At 55.8% G+C, this 14,417-nt stretch overlaps 1 protein-coding gene across 1 annotated transcript; it reads right to left on the bottom strand.

Annotated features, from left to right (window-relative positions):
- Positions 1 to 5,473: 5,473 nt before the first annotated feature.
- ZNF70 (zinc finger protein 70) lies at positions 5,474 to 14,325 on the bottom strand. Its single transcript, XM_074356000.1, has 2 exons — positions 13,201 to 14,325; positions 5,474 to 10,485 (listed from the first exon to the last, which is right to left on the bottom strand). The coding sequence occupies exon 2, from the start codon at positions 10,420 to 10,422 to the stop codon at positions 9,076 to 9,078; it is 1,347 nt and encodes a 448-aa protein (XP_074212101.1). The 5' UTR covers positions 10,423 to 10,485; positions 13,201 to 14,325; the 3' UTR covers positions 5,474 to 9,075.
- Positions 14,326 to 14,417: the final 92 nt, after the last annotated feature.

Genomic DNA, 14,417 nt, shown 5'->3' with positions numbered 1-14,417 from the left:
ACTCCGGGGATAGAGTAGCTGACAGTCAGCATGACCCCAGGACACCACCACTTGTGTGTTTCCCCACAAGCCCCCACTTCGTGGTGACACTGTCTTCCTGTAGCCACATCAACACCCCAGGTCCCTCCTGCTCCTTCGCATTCGGCCTGGGGACATGGGATGTCAAGGCTGGTGTCCCCTGTGCCTGGGTCTGTGCTGGCACCACAGCCTGAAACACCCTCGGGTCCTCACCAGGATGGACCATCCCTGCCCAACCAGGGCCCGGCCTGCCAGGGAGATGTCGGGGTCTCCTGAGCATCCTGGGAGGAGGGAGGATGCTTCGGAGGGTCCTGGGCCTCGGCTGCAGGGCATTGCGGCTGGGGAAGGGGGACCCCAGGCCAGTCTGAGCCCACCGCAGGTTTTCTGGTCGGGCAGGGTTCCTAGTGTATGTGGACATGGCCCAGAGCAAAGCCACCGCCCAGCAGCCCTTTCCTGAGCCCATACATGTGCGGGGACCTCAGTGGTGGCAATGTAGCCCAGCTGGGGGCTCAAGACAGTGGTGGCGGACAGGGAACTGGCTGGTAGTGAGATAGATGGTGTTGTGCAGGATGGGCTCCCGCACTGGGAAGACCACCCGGGGTGGGGGGGGGCGGGGCAGGGGTGGGGGGTGCCTGGCACGGAGGCAGCCAGGGGCCAGGAGAGCCCTGACTCCAGGTTGGTGGCTGGGGACCCGTGTCCCCTCTGTGCAGTTGGGTTGGGGATAAGGGAACCTCACTCCCTGGAGGGACAGGAGGGATGGTCAGATGGAAAATGGACGTTTGGCTCATCTCTGTGTGTGACTGTTGTGGCCGTTGGGATTGGCCTATTCTGGCCCCAGCCGGCCTCAGGACAGCACCCCTGGGCTCCCCGCGTGCCCCACACCCTCACCCCCTGCAGCTGCCCTGGCGAAACCAAGAGGCCCTGACACTGACAAAATAGCCAGGAAACCCCGCCTGGCTCGGCCCTGGCAGCATGTGCCGCCCTCTACCTGGGGTGGGGGGGAGGGGTGGCTCCAGTTCTGGAAGCTTCTGCCAGCCCAGCTGGAGAAGGGGGCTGCATCCCAGCATCCAGGCCTGAGTAGGGCAGAAATCATACCAATCAATTGTCAGAAGCAGCATTTTCTGTCCTGAATTGTGAGTTTGTGGCACCCTCTCCTTGGAGCCCCCAGGAACTTTTCTAAATGCTGGGCACGGAGCTGCAGCCAACCGCACAGCCAGACACTTGGAGCTCAGGGGAGCCCCAGGTGGGCAGGGCTGGCCAGGGCTGGCCATGGGACACTGTGGGTCACACCTCACCTCCTGCCCCCACATCTGGGACTCTTTGCGAGTGAGTATTGGGCCAAGTACGGGGAGGGAGAGAGAAATGGGGACCCTCACAATTGCTGCCCTAGGAGCCCTGCCTCTGGGGTAACAATGAGGGCCCAGAAGCATGACTATCCTTCAAGAAGCTGGTCACTCACTCATCTGACCATCCGTCCATCCATCCCTCAGGCCCCTGAAGACTGGGGCAGGGTGGGCTCTTGGCTTCTCATGCCCCAGGCAAGGTGGGTTGGGTCCAGTGAAGGTCAAAGTCAGTCCTGGAACAGGGCTGCTCATCCACAACGGGGGTGGGGGCTGTGGCCCTGGGTGCCTGGGGAGACTTGTCCACACACAGCCTGGAACTCTTGGCACAAATGAGACCCCCTGGGAGGAAGACAAGGGGAGGGGGGTCCTGGGGTCCTGGGTGGTCAGCGAAGGGGTCTGGGAGCAGCAGCAACTTCAGCCACCCAACAGGGTGGGCTTGGGGATTAAAGGAGCCAATGCCTGTGACGTGCCTGGACCATAGCGACCCTCACCCATCCCAGCCATTGCTGTCACCACCACCAGCACTTGCCTGGGCCTGTCTTTGACACGCTGTGTGATCCTGGGCAAGTTGCTTCCTTTCCCTGGGCCCCAGCCTTCCCCTCTGCTCAGGGAGAGCTGGGTAAGGGGCCCCAAGGGCCAGAAATTGTAGGAAAACTAGGATTCCTGGATGAAGGGGTTGGTACTGGGGCTCTGGCTTTGGAGGGGCAGGGAAGCCCCAGGTAATACAGGGATGGAGTGGGTTTGGTCGCCTCCTTCAGCTCTGGTGGCCCTGCTGGCAGCCCCCTGGGGTCTGCAATCTAAAGCTAACCCTACCTTTGACCTAAACCAGAACTCCAGGTGACAAAAGAGGAGAAGTAAGGGGAAGAGAAACCTAGCCTGTGGTCAGCGGGGTGTGGGACGGGTGACAAACAGGGCCAGGTGCGGCCTGGGATGGGGACGGGGCAGCTTCAGGGCTGTAGCCGGATGTTTGCAGCTCACAGAAGGAAGCAGAGCCCTCCCCACCCCCCACCGAGCCCCCTCCCAGCCCTGGACTGGGCCTGGTGCAGCTCCCTGGCTGCCTCCCCGCATCCTCTACAAGCTTCGTCCTGGGTCCTGGAATCCTGGAGAGCTGGACCCCAAGGGATCTCAATTCCCTCTGCCAGGACCCTCACTGACAGAGGAAAAGCTGCCGCTGCCAAGGGTGTAGCCCCTTCCCAGGTTTGCCGACTCCGCATCTGATCCCCAGCCTAGTGCCTCGTAACTTCAAGGCTCTCAATAAGTAGCTTGGCAAGGGGCGAGTGTAGAGTGGTAGAGCACACACTTAGCCTGCGCGAGGGCCTGGGTTCAATCCCCAGCACCTCTATTAAATTTTTTTTTCTTTAATTAAAAAAAAATAAGCAGTTTGAAAGAGGGAAGGAAGGGATTGGTGGGTGGGTGGGTGTATGGATGGACGGAGAGGGAGGTAGATGATTAATCGATGGCTTGATTAGTGAGTGGATTGGTATGTTCATGGGTAGGTTAGTAATTAGATATGTGAGTGGATGGATGGATAGTTGGGTGGGTGGGGAGATCTAATTATTAGAAGCATAGTTCCCAGTCTCAAAACTTGCTAAAAGATAAAGTAACCAAAACAGTGTGGTATTGGCATAAAGATAGACATATGAATCCAAGCAACAGCATTGAGAGTGAGAAATAAAAATATATATCCATGGTCAATTAATTTATTTTATTGTTTTATTTTTTAAAATTTTAACGGAGGTACTGGGGATTGAACCCAGGACCTCGTGCAGGCTAAGTGTGTGCTCTACCACTGAGCTATACCCACCCCACCAATTAAAAAAGAACACTATTTTCTAGAGCAGTTTTAGGTTCACAGCAAAATTGAGCAGAAGATACAGAGATTTCCCATATACCCACTGCCCCACACATGCATCACCTCCTTTACCATCAATCTCCCTTACCAGAGTGGTGCATTTGTTACAACTGACCGAACTACACTGACACAACACAGTCCAGAACTGTTTACATCCTGTACGTTTGGACAAATGTGTAATGGCACGTTTACCACTGTAGCTTCACGCAGAGAATTTTCACTGCCCTAAAGATCCTCTGTACTCCACCTACTCACCCCTCCTAACCCCCAACTCCTGGCAGCCACTGAGCTTCTCATTGTTTCCATACTGCTGACTTTTCCAGAATGCCAAATAGTCTGAATCATATAGTGGTAGCTTTCCAGATTGGCTCGTTTCACTTATGAACACACATTTAATGTTCCGCTAGGTCTTTTTGTGACTTAATAGTTTATTTCTTTCTTTATTGCTGAATAATATTTCATTGTCTGGATGTACACTGTTTATTTATCCTTCACCTACTCTGAGACATCTTGGTTGCCAGCTCCAGCATCTCCGGGAGGTCTCAGAGCCTGGGCTGTCGGGCACAGATGTGCGGGAACAGCAAAGAGGCCAGCGGGGCTGGATCCAAGGAAGGGGGCAGGGCCCTCAGGGCCTTGCAGAGCAGGCTGAGCACCTTGTGATTTGTCCAAGTTTTCAAATGTACCTGGACAGCATCATGCCGACATACCTGCGCCTTCGAGCCTCTTGCACGTATGTCTCTAGGACTGGGAGCCAACCAGTCAAGTAGGGGGAGCCAGACAGTTCAGCATGTAGACACACAGCAGGTGCTGGCCGGACCGCAATGGCCATTTGTGTGGACAGACATTGGACAATTCCTCTCCCTCCTTCACAAACACGGCCCCGGAAGCCCTGGGCATTCCTGGTGCGTGGGTCAGCACTTACTGGACGGCTCATGCCCCCCTGCAACAGTGGGGACACGGGGGCGTCTATGTCGGGGTCACTGCGACCTTCAGCCAGCTCTGCAGAGCAGCTGGGCTCACTTACAGACCCGGGTCCAAGCCGATCCTGGTCCCGTATCCACATTCCTCCTTGGATTGTGGACCCTGGACCTTGTCCCCAGCGGTGCGCATGCCCTGAGGCGTTAAGTGTGAACCAAGCGAGGCCCACGGGCGTCACTGGGTGGTCACTAAGCCCGTCCCCCCATCCTGGTTCCCATTCTGCCACCGCCTGGGATGACCCTGGGCTCCAGGCCTCAATGTCCAAGGGGCATCATTCGGAGGTCCCTGAATCTGCCATCTGGGGTCCCCTCCTCCAGGTCTGGGCGCTGGGTCCCCCTGCACTTCAGCGAAGGGACAGCGACCTCTGGCGGCCAAAGAGGGGGCGGCAAGCCCTGGAACCAGATGGGCAGGCCTGGGTTAGAGGGGAAGGGGTGGGGTGTTCCCCCTCAACCCAGGGAGCACAGGGAGCCCCAGAGCCCCTCCTGGACCCACTCTCTGGGCAAAAGCTGGGTCAGGTGTGCCCACAGGGGGATCCCAGGCAGGTCTGGCTTCTGGCCTGAGAGTATCTAAGGCAAAGAGGAAGAGGAGGCAGTGGGTCAGCTCCTGGGGAGAAGCCAGTGCAGAGGTAGCTGCTTGGCCTCCTACAGGAGGGTGAGCACCGGGCAGGGGTGGAGGTCCTGCTGACCCCATCTCCGAACAGGCCAGGCTCATGCTCCACACTTAGACTTCAGGACTGCGCTGGGATCTCAGACAGGGTTCTCCTCCTACATCCTGGGGACAGTGGGGTCCTTCCCATTTGCCAAACTGGCCCATCCTAGGTTGAGGGGACCAGCCTGGGACAGACAGGTGATGGGGAGAGGGGTACACGATCAGGGTCCCCACCTCTCTTTCAAATGACTGCATGGGTTCCCTCAGAAAGGGTGGACTGTTCCCTGGTTCTCACTCTTTGCTGCATCTCATAGTATTTGCTAAAAGGCAAAGCACTATGGAATGTTCTAAGTTATGTTGAACAAGCTTTGGGAGTAATAAAGAACAGAAACTTAAAGAAATATTTCCAAATACTAATAGTATATTCAGACCTCCAGTCCACCCAGAAGTGATGCTCACATGTGGACAGTAATTCACAGAGATGAGGTGGTGAGCATGACCTTTTGGGGTTAAATGAGTTAATATATATCAAATATTAAGATGAAAATAAATTATGCATAACTCTAAGCAATAATGTTAATGATAGGACTTCTCATGTAAGAAGAAGAATCACAGAAAGAACCATCAAACAAAATCTAACAATTCGCTGTTTATAAGTTACAGATATGTAGCAAAATATACACAAATTTTAAAATAAAATGCAGAGCTAAATAAACACTCATGCATATGAAAATTCAAAAAAAGTAAGGGGCTTCAATTATATTTGGAAAAGAGAAGTTGAAGCTTGAAGCATTAAAAGAGGCAAAGAGGGTACTCAAAGGCACAATTTTTCAGAATATCACTATTAAATTATTACGCCCCAAATATGATAGTTACTTGCTGATCATTTACCCTGCCTATTTCTTAAGAAGATAACTGCACCACTAACACAGTAACGGCATACATAAGATAGAAACAGAAATGAAAGCAAAACAGAAATACATGAAGAAAAACAAGATCTGACTATGACTTGACCAGGTGAATGAGTATTCTTAAGTACTTTGGGGTCACAGAGCCCATCAAAAATGTGGTGAATGCTACAGACCACCCCCTCCCAGAATAATTCATTCGTCCACGTATCCACAAGGCTTTGTTCAGTCCCCAGGGGTCCACAACCTCAAAACCCTTGCCCGCTCATGGACTGCTAGACAGTCGTTAGACCCCAGATTAAGAATTCTGAAGTAAAGAAAAGTTAGTGAAAATATGGATTTGAATAAAATAATTTAAAAATTGAGTTAATGAATAGAATTGATGGAGTAAAAACACATTTCCTGAGAGTGCACAGAGGCTTCATAAAAGCCGGTAACATACTCCAGCCCAGAGAGCTTCCATGGACGCTTAGAAATGTTCATACCGTGTAAAATAGAAACAGCAATGACCCCAGAAGTCACCGCTTTGCAATATTAAAAATAATAATACTTGGGCCAAAGGGAAAGTCTTAATACAATAGCAAAAAATATTGCATATCAAACTTATGGAGCACAGAAAAAGCTCTAACTATAAGAAAAAAAATCATAGGCCAAAGTACCACATTTACTAGAAACATTGAAAACAATAAACTGTATCTAAATAATTAATCTTAGAAATGTAAACTATTAATTCAAAAAAAAAAAAAAAAAAAGGAAAGGAAAGAACATGTACTTTGACAAAACAATTCCATCAGGAAACAATCAAGAACTGGTGTTTTACAACACCCAACAACATCTGTGAAAAGAAGGAAAAAAGGTAACACAATAAACAAAAACACACAATGAAATTCAAGGACAATTAAAGTATTACCAGGATGATCTCTTATAACATCACACTGTTCAAGAACCTAAATAAATGAAAGGATTTAAAAATACATAATAAAAGGATGAAAGAATCTGAACCGAAGGAACCAGGTCTGCCCACGCTTCCGGAACAGAAAGCACCCGCCTGGCCTCACCGTGGTTATGAGAATCGGTGGAGACTTCAGAAAGCGGGTCGTAACCCCCACGTCACATAAATTGTCAAAAGGAAGAAAGGATGTGGCAGGGAGGAGAAAGTGCATATTCAACAACGTGAGAACCGCACACCACGAGCTGAGAGAAGCTGGGAGTGGGGGCATCTGGGGGTGGCAGGAGCCCAGGAGGCTTGTGGGAGGGGACCCCAGATTGCCTGAAAAGGGGGTTTACGTGTGGAACAGCCCCTGAAGGCTGGTTTTAAGGAGAGTGGTGACGTGTGCAAAGTGATGCTGCAAAGAAAACAATTTAGTTTGGTGTGCAGTATGCGGGGTGGGGGGTGGGGGATGTCCAGGTAGGAAGCAGATGCTCACCCTGCCCAAGAGGGACAGGCCTGGCCAAGGCCGAGGCAGAATGGGGGGGTGGGGGGCGAGGAGGTAGATCTTGGTGGGGGGGCGCTGTCCTGCACCGAGCAAGGGTGTCAGCGTTCTCTCTTCACTCCGGGTCAATGACGGAAGCTCCTCTGTGCGGGCTGCCCAGTCAGGCCAGTCCACCCGTTCATGTGGGGGTTCTGGGGGACCCTGGGCTGCTGGTTAAATGCTCCACATACTCACATAGCAGAGAGGAGCTGGCCAAAGGCCATCTTCCCAGCCCAAGAGGCCTCTCATTTTAACATCTCTGGCCAACCAAGCCCCACTTACGAAGGAACAATTATGGCTTGTCCATTTTTATTCATCAAAACTATACTTAGCTGCCAAGCTGAGCTTCGGATTGGCTGAAATCACCGGCATTACCATGATGGGTTCGTGGGATTTTAGCCATTAACTTTCAGAAATCTTCAAAAGAGCTTAGACTGCCTCCCCCAACACTAGCTCTGAGGAGCCTGGGGGAGCCAGTACTAAAGACCATCATGGACACACAAAGGCCCGGGACAAATGCTTACCAACCAGCCAGACATGTCATGGCCCAGGCCCACTCCTGGGTCGGGGGGCTGGGGACGCAAACACCTTCAAGCTCTGCGTAGCCAGGCGAGCAGGCCTGCCATGTGGGAGACACTGGGGCTGTGTGGGAGCCAGTACAGTGCTCTTAGCCTGCCACACGGTGAGACCTTCCCATCACCTGGGGAGCTTCTAAAACACCACTATGTGGGCCCCAGCTCTGGGGATGCCCGACTGAAATGGCCTGGGCGGGAAGCCCGGTGGGGGGGACAGAGAGGAGTACAGGATGGGACACACTGCTGTTGCAGCCCAGGGCACCCCCAACCCAGGGTACAGGCTTGAGGGAGCGTGGAAGAGCCTGGTGTTAGGAGAGGGCTGGCTGCAAGCCTGACCTGCTGGGAACCAAACAGGGGTGCGTCTCCTCTCCAGGAGGGGCAGGGATCGCTCCAGTTTCCAGTCTCAGTAGCCAGTTGACAAAGGCCCTCTGAGTGCGGTCCCATTCTGAACAGGAGCCTGGCGCCAACCCCTGGCGGGATGTGGCGGGGTCCCAGTGTCCCTGCCTCACAGAAGGGGAGACAGAGCCTTGGGGCTTCCTCCAGATGACAGAGGCAGGAGGGGCCAGAAGTGGCACTTGAACCCAGACCTTCTGTCTGAACCACCGTTGGTCCCCTGGCCCTGGATGGCGGGGAGGAGGCTGAGAGCTGCCAGACCAGAAGCTGCCCCGCGGACGTCCGAGGCACGCTGTAGTCGGTGGAGGGGGTCACTCCTGGCGGCAACCATCCTCTGGCCCCCAGGACCAAGCCTCTGCCCTCTGTGGACCAGACCAGCCAGCAGCCAGAAGTGCCCTTGCTCCAACCCCCGTGGTGGACTGAGACCTGCTGTGGCCTAAGCTCACCCCCCATCCAGAATCCTTCCAGACTATTCGTAACCTGGTTTGGCTGACCCCACCAACGCCCGAGGACAGCTGCTGCGCCTCTACTTTGGATTTCTCTGTCTTTAGTGGATTTGGACTGTGAGCTCGCTTACTGCTAAAAGGGCCTGATGGTAGAGTTCATCTCCTGTTTTCGTGGGTTTAACTCCACTTTCTCCCTCATGTTTATTCTTCAAGATTCTGGAAGAAGCAGAGAGGGCAAAACTAAACCCTCTTGGCTTGGGAGTCACCCGTGAGCACGAGCTGAAGCTCTGTCCTGGTGCCCTTCCTAGGCTCCCCTGCCTTCACCCAGTCCACCTGCTGGGCCTCAGGGTTTCTAGGCAGCCTGGGTACCAGGGAGGCGGGCAGGTCCCTGGGACGGAGGACAGGGTGCCAGTTCCATCTGGGGGAGGCGCGGGCCCGCCCTCTACAGCTTCTCCCCGGCGTGGACCTTCTGATGCCGGATGAGGTGCGAGCTGCCCCGGAAGGCCTTGCCGCACTGGCCGCACTCGTAGGGCTTCTCCCGCGTGTGGGTTTTGTAGTGCTCGATGAGCGCCGAGCGGTGCCGGAAGGCCTTGCCGCACTCGTTGCAGGCGTAGGGCTTCTTGCCTGTGTGGATGCGCTGGTGCTGGATGAGCGCTGAGCTGTGGCAGAAGGCCTTGCCGCACTGGCCGCACTCATAGGGCTTCTCCCCGGTGTGGATGCGCTGGTGCTCGATGAGCGAAGAGCTCTGGCTGAAGGCCCTGCCGCACTTGTGGCAGCGATAGGGCTTCTCACCCGTGTGGGTCTTGCGGTGCTCGATGAGGTTGGAGCTCTGGCTGAAGGCCTTGCCGCACTCCTCGCATGCGTACGGCTTCTTGCCTGTGTGCACGCGCTGGTGCCGGATGAGGTGGGACCGGTGGCAGAAGGCCTTGCCGCAGAGCTCACACGCATGCGGCTTCCTCAGGGTGTGGATCTTCCGGTGCTGGCTCAGGCCGGAGCTCTGGTTGAAGGCCTTGCCGCACTCCTTACACTGGTACGGCTTCTCTCCGGTGTGGATCCGCTCGTGCTTCCTGAGGCTGGAGCTCCGGCTGAAATCCTTCCCGCACTCCCTGCACGCGTAGGGTCTCTTCCCCGTGTGCGTCTTCTGATGCTGGGCCAGGGCCGAGCTCTGGCGGAAGGCCTTCCCGCACTCCCCGCACTCGTAGGGCTTCTCCCCGGTGTGGATGATCTGGTGCCTGAGCAGGTGCGAGCTCTGGCTGAAGGCCTTTCCGCACTCCCCGCACTCATAGGGCTTCTCCCCGGTGTGGATCACCAGGTGCCTGAGCAGGTGCGAGCTCTGGCTGAAGGCCTTCCCGCACTCCCGGCACGTGTAGGGTTTGGCTGGCTGGGCAGTTCTGGGAGGCTCCCCGGGGCCCGAGATCCCCCTGCCCACCGTCTCACCCTCGTGCTTACCCGATTCTCCTCCGCTGTGAACGATCTGGCACAGGCTAAGGTCCGATCTCTGGAGGAAGGTCTGGCTGAAGAGCTCATCGTCCTGGGGTCTGTTCGCTGAGGGGGCGCTTGGATGCTGGACGGGGCTGGAGCACAGACTGAAATTCCCCGAGTAATCGTCCTGTGTTTCATCTTGCTCCCCCAGAGGGATCTCCTTGTAGACAACAGCCATCTGCCCTAAACTCCTTTCCTGAAGAAAAGTGTCCCCCAGGTCCCCCTCTGGAAAAAGGCCTTGCCGCACATCCAGCCCGTCCTCAAACACAAAGGCCTCAGCAAGCTTGGCTGCTGGGGGAATCTCCATTGTGAGTCCAGGCTCCCCGCCAGCACCTGGATTTCTGGGGGACACACTGACTGCTCTCACAATCTGAAAAGAAAACAAGGGACACTTTCGAGTCAGCAAGTCAAACACTCAGCATGTGCTGCAGTCTTAGTGGATGGAACCAAAGAAGAGGATGCCATCTTGCCCCTGTGGTGATCGTCACCGAGTCGGAGACAAGTCTGACTTACCAGAAACAACTGCCAGGAAGACAGACAGACAGACAGACAGACAGAAAACACCACACTGTGAGACTTGAAAGGCTCAGGATGTTCAGAAAAGTGGGCGGGGACAGGAAGTGGACATGTTCTGGAAAAGGGGCAAGACTCTGGCTACTGGAGGATGTTGGGGATGGGGTCTTGATGGGAAAGAGGGCCCACCTCCCTCCCACACTCAGTTGGCTGCACACCCTCTAGCCCTGTGTCCCAGCCAGAACCCTGGGAGGCAGTCTGGTCCTTCTCACTCTCTCACCCACACACCTCGCCCATCCATTTCCTGAGGGGTCTCTGCCTCTTCCTCGGTGCCACTGCGCAGCTCAGGTCTCAGTGTGACTCGCCTCCCATTGGCTGCCCATCTCCAGCATCTGCTCCTCCCTCCAGTCTGTTCTTTGCATGGACGCCAGGTTCAAATGCCCCAAACACAGGCCTGATGGTGTCACCCGCCTTACAGCAGCCCAGCCCCTCCACGCCCGCTGCTTCTCCTCCCACACACCCCTAATCTTCCAGCGTGACAACTCCTGTGTGCCTCCCAACTGGTCCCACTGTTTTCTCAGATGGTCACCTGCTCATCCTTCCAGATTCCGTCCAAAGGTGCCCCCTCCTCCACACCCTCAGACTGACAATCTCAGGCGCCGCCTCTGTGACCTGTGGAGCTCAGTGTGCACGTCCATCACAGCACACACCACCCTGATGGCCAAACAAATATGGGGTGACTCTCCCCACCATCGCCTGCACCCTCCCCAAGGGCGAGTACAGGACCCCCCACACTGGAATCCCCAGATGCCAGCACAACCACACGATCTACACACACACACATCAGTTAACTAAATAAATGACCAAATGAAGGAAAAGCCATTTGTTTTTGTGTTCAAATTGATTGCCACTTTTTTTTTTTTTTGGCCAAAGAACTCTTTATTCAAGTAAGTCAATTACCTGGGAGATATAAATAAATAAAGCAGAGCTGCCCCATAGAGGGGGTAGAGGGGACAGTTTCACAGGGACGAGGGAGGAGGCCAGACCATCCCACTTGGCCCCCCACCCCACTGTGGAGGCCCTGAGGGAGCCCTGCAGGACCCCATTCAGAAACAGCTGTGTGGCCATGTGGGCTCAGGGGGAACACCTCAAGTACCTTTGTGATGACAGCTCGAGTTTACTGAGCACCTACTGTGTGCTGGGCACTACCAGGACTTTTACAAGCATATCTCATTTACTCCTCATGACCCCATACAAAGGTACTAGTCCCCTTGCACTGAAGCTCAGAGGGTAACTGCCTCAAAAAAAACCAAAACCCTAAATTAATTAGAACAATCATGATGGAACTCATTCCTATTTGGATTCTTTTTTTTAATGAATCTTAAAAAGACCAGGTGTGGGGGGGAGCACAGAACTGAAGTATTCTCCTGAACCCTATGATCACCCCCACTTCTCTCTCCTCTTCGTAATCACGATCTCCAATCCTCCCCGACCTCTCACCCGACCCGTCAAGCCTAACGTCCCACCATCTTCACCCTGGTCCTCCCATCCGAGTTCCAGCCCTCTCCATCTAGCCAGAGTTTTTCTTTAGTGGGTCCAACCATGGGCGTCACTTCAGCCAGCTCTCTGACTAGTGTCCCATTCCTCACTCCCCTGCCCTGCTGCCGCCAGCCACTAACCACCAGCCTCCTCTGCCAGCTCCTCCTAAGATGCTGCATGTCGCCAAGGAAAATCATGACTGTGTCTGGCACGAAGACAAACTTCAAGTTTCCAGTTTCGGCTGGGACTTCAGCTCCAGCCTCCAACGACCTCCTTACAGCCAAATCCTCTCTCCTGGGCCCTCGCTTTCTCCCTTCTCTGGCAGTACTCACCAGGACCGCCTTTTCAAACCCCTCCATTTCAGAGGCTGCAGATTGGCACAGCCACGTTCTGTTTGGCTCTCAGAAGCAAGCTTTTCCTTTTTGTTCGACTTAGCTGCCAATATTTAAAACTCAGCTGGTTTTCTCATGAAAACCTGGAAGATGTAACACTATGGGCCCACCCTCCACTGACCCACCTTACCTACCTGGACGCCTCCAGGTTCTGAGCTTGCTTGACAGCCCACCCCCTACTCCCACATCCTGCGTTTCTCCCTCAGTTTCAGAAGGTTGCTTTTCCCACTCTAATTTTCATGCCCTCCGATCCCTCTTTCTCAGCATCTGGAGACTGTAACTCTCCCTGCACCCGTCTGTTAAATCCTGCTGTTCCCAGGTACCAGCTACACGCTGCAGTCTGCACTGCGGTGAGAAGGTTGCCGATACTTTATCTGCGCCCTACGATGTTTTCAAAATTTTTGGACCTAAAATCCAAAGGTCTGGAACCCCATGCTTCCCACCTACTCGGGGCTTTCCCAGGCCCCTCCTGCATCGGTCACCCCATCCTCCGGGGGCCCCAGGGCCCGGACACTCGGCTGACCCTCGGGCCCGTCAGGACCTCCGGGCTGGAGGCCCGCACCTGCCTCCACCGACCGGGGCCGCCCACACCCACGCCGCCGAGGGACAGTGGCCACACTGGCTGCCGCGGAGCCACTCACCTGGGCCGGGCGGGGCCGCTCACCTGCGGGGGCGGGGCCGAGGGCGGGGCAGGGCGGGGCCGCACCTGAGCGTCTCCAGCGCGGGGCCACAGCCTCCTCGGCGGCGGCTGCTGACGCGGAGCCCGCGGCAGCCCGAGCGCCCGGAGCCCCGCCCCCGCCCGCGGCACTTCCGGGGCTGCTCTAGGCCTCGCGGAGGCCCGCGTCTCGCTGGTCCTGCCGCGCCGCGGGTAGCTGTCTGGCCGCCGGGCTCCGGGATGCAGGGAGGGGTTCGGGGGAGTTCGTCTGGTTGGCGCAGGGCTCCAGGCCGTCCCCCAACACGTCCCGGCTGGGCGGGCGTTGGCGGGAGCGCAGAGGAGGAAACTGAAGCCGGGAGGGCACCTGCCCGTGGGGTGGGGCCAGCCGAGGCCGTGGAGCTGCTGGGGTCCGCAGGAGGCGTGCCTAGGGCTGCGGAGCCCGTCACCCTGCGCAGGCCCCGGGTCCTTTGGGGATGCACCCTCCCTTCGTGGGGAGCCGTGGTCCTGCCTGCCCACCCCGTCCCCGCAGAGATAGATGAGGAGGGCCAGGAGCGCATCCAGGAGACTGCTGGGAGCATAGGCGGGACCCTCGAGACCCCAACTCTGCATCTGAGGGATGACCTCCGTTCAGAGGGCGCCTCTTAAGGGAACTGGGAGGGAAGAGGCATGTGTTCTTAAACCTGCTCCCCCACCCCAGAACTCGATTCGGCTTCTGATGACAAGACTTGCCCCTCCACCCAGTAGTCCCCCAACACCAATGCTCCGGTCCATCCTGCACCTCCCTTGGGGGCCACAGCCCTATAACAGGAAACCTCTAGAACACACTTTCCTGAGAGGAGGGCTGCTTCCTATTCTGCCCACCTGCCCTAAGCACCTCCTGTCCTGGCCCTCAGGTGTCTTTGAATGCTCTCACCCTCCCCACACACCCACGTGCCTTCCTGCCCCATCCGCAGTAGGCAGAGGCTGCCCCTCCCCAAGCTAGGAGCCTGGGCACCAAATGCAGTCACCCCGAGAGCGTTGGACCACAACCAGCCATGCAGAGCCGGGACCAGCAAAGGCTGGTTCCTTTTTCTCTCCCTTCGGCTCCTCAGGTCACAGGAAGGCAAGAGCCACCAGTCTGAGCCCCCTGGGAGCCAGTGGGGAGGCTGGGCCCCACCCCAAGGTTCTCAGGTGCTTCCTCTTCTGCAACAATCCCCAGAATCC

This window comes from Camelus bactrianus, chromosome 32 (genome assembly GCF_048773025.1).
Source record: "Camelus bactrianus isolate YW-2024 breed Bactrian camel chromosome 32, ASM4877302v1, whole genome shotgun sequence".
Lineage (NCBI taxonomy): Eukaryota > Metazoa > Chordata > Mammalia > Artiodactyla > Camelidae > Camelus > Camelus bactrianus.
The sequence above is the reverse complement of the archived record's forward strand: the minus strand, read 5'-3'. Positions and strand labels throughout refer to the sequence as shown.

Bases quoted from the DNA above. Each gene is read 5' to 3' on its own strand.
- ZNF70 (XM_074356000.1), bottom strand. From the start codon at position 10,422: ATGGAGATTCCCCCAGCAGCCAAGCTTGCTGAGGCCTTTGTGTTTGAG.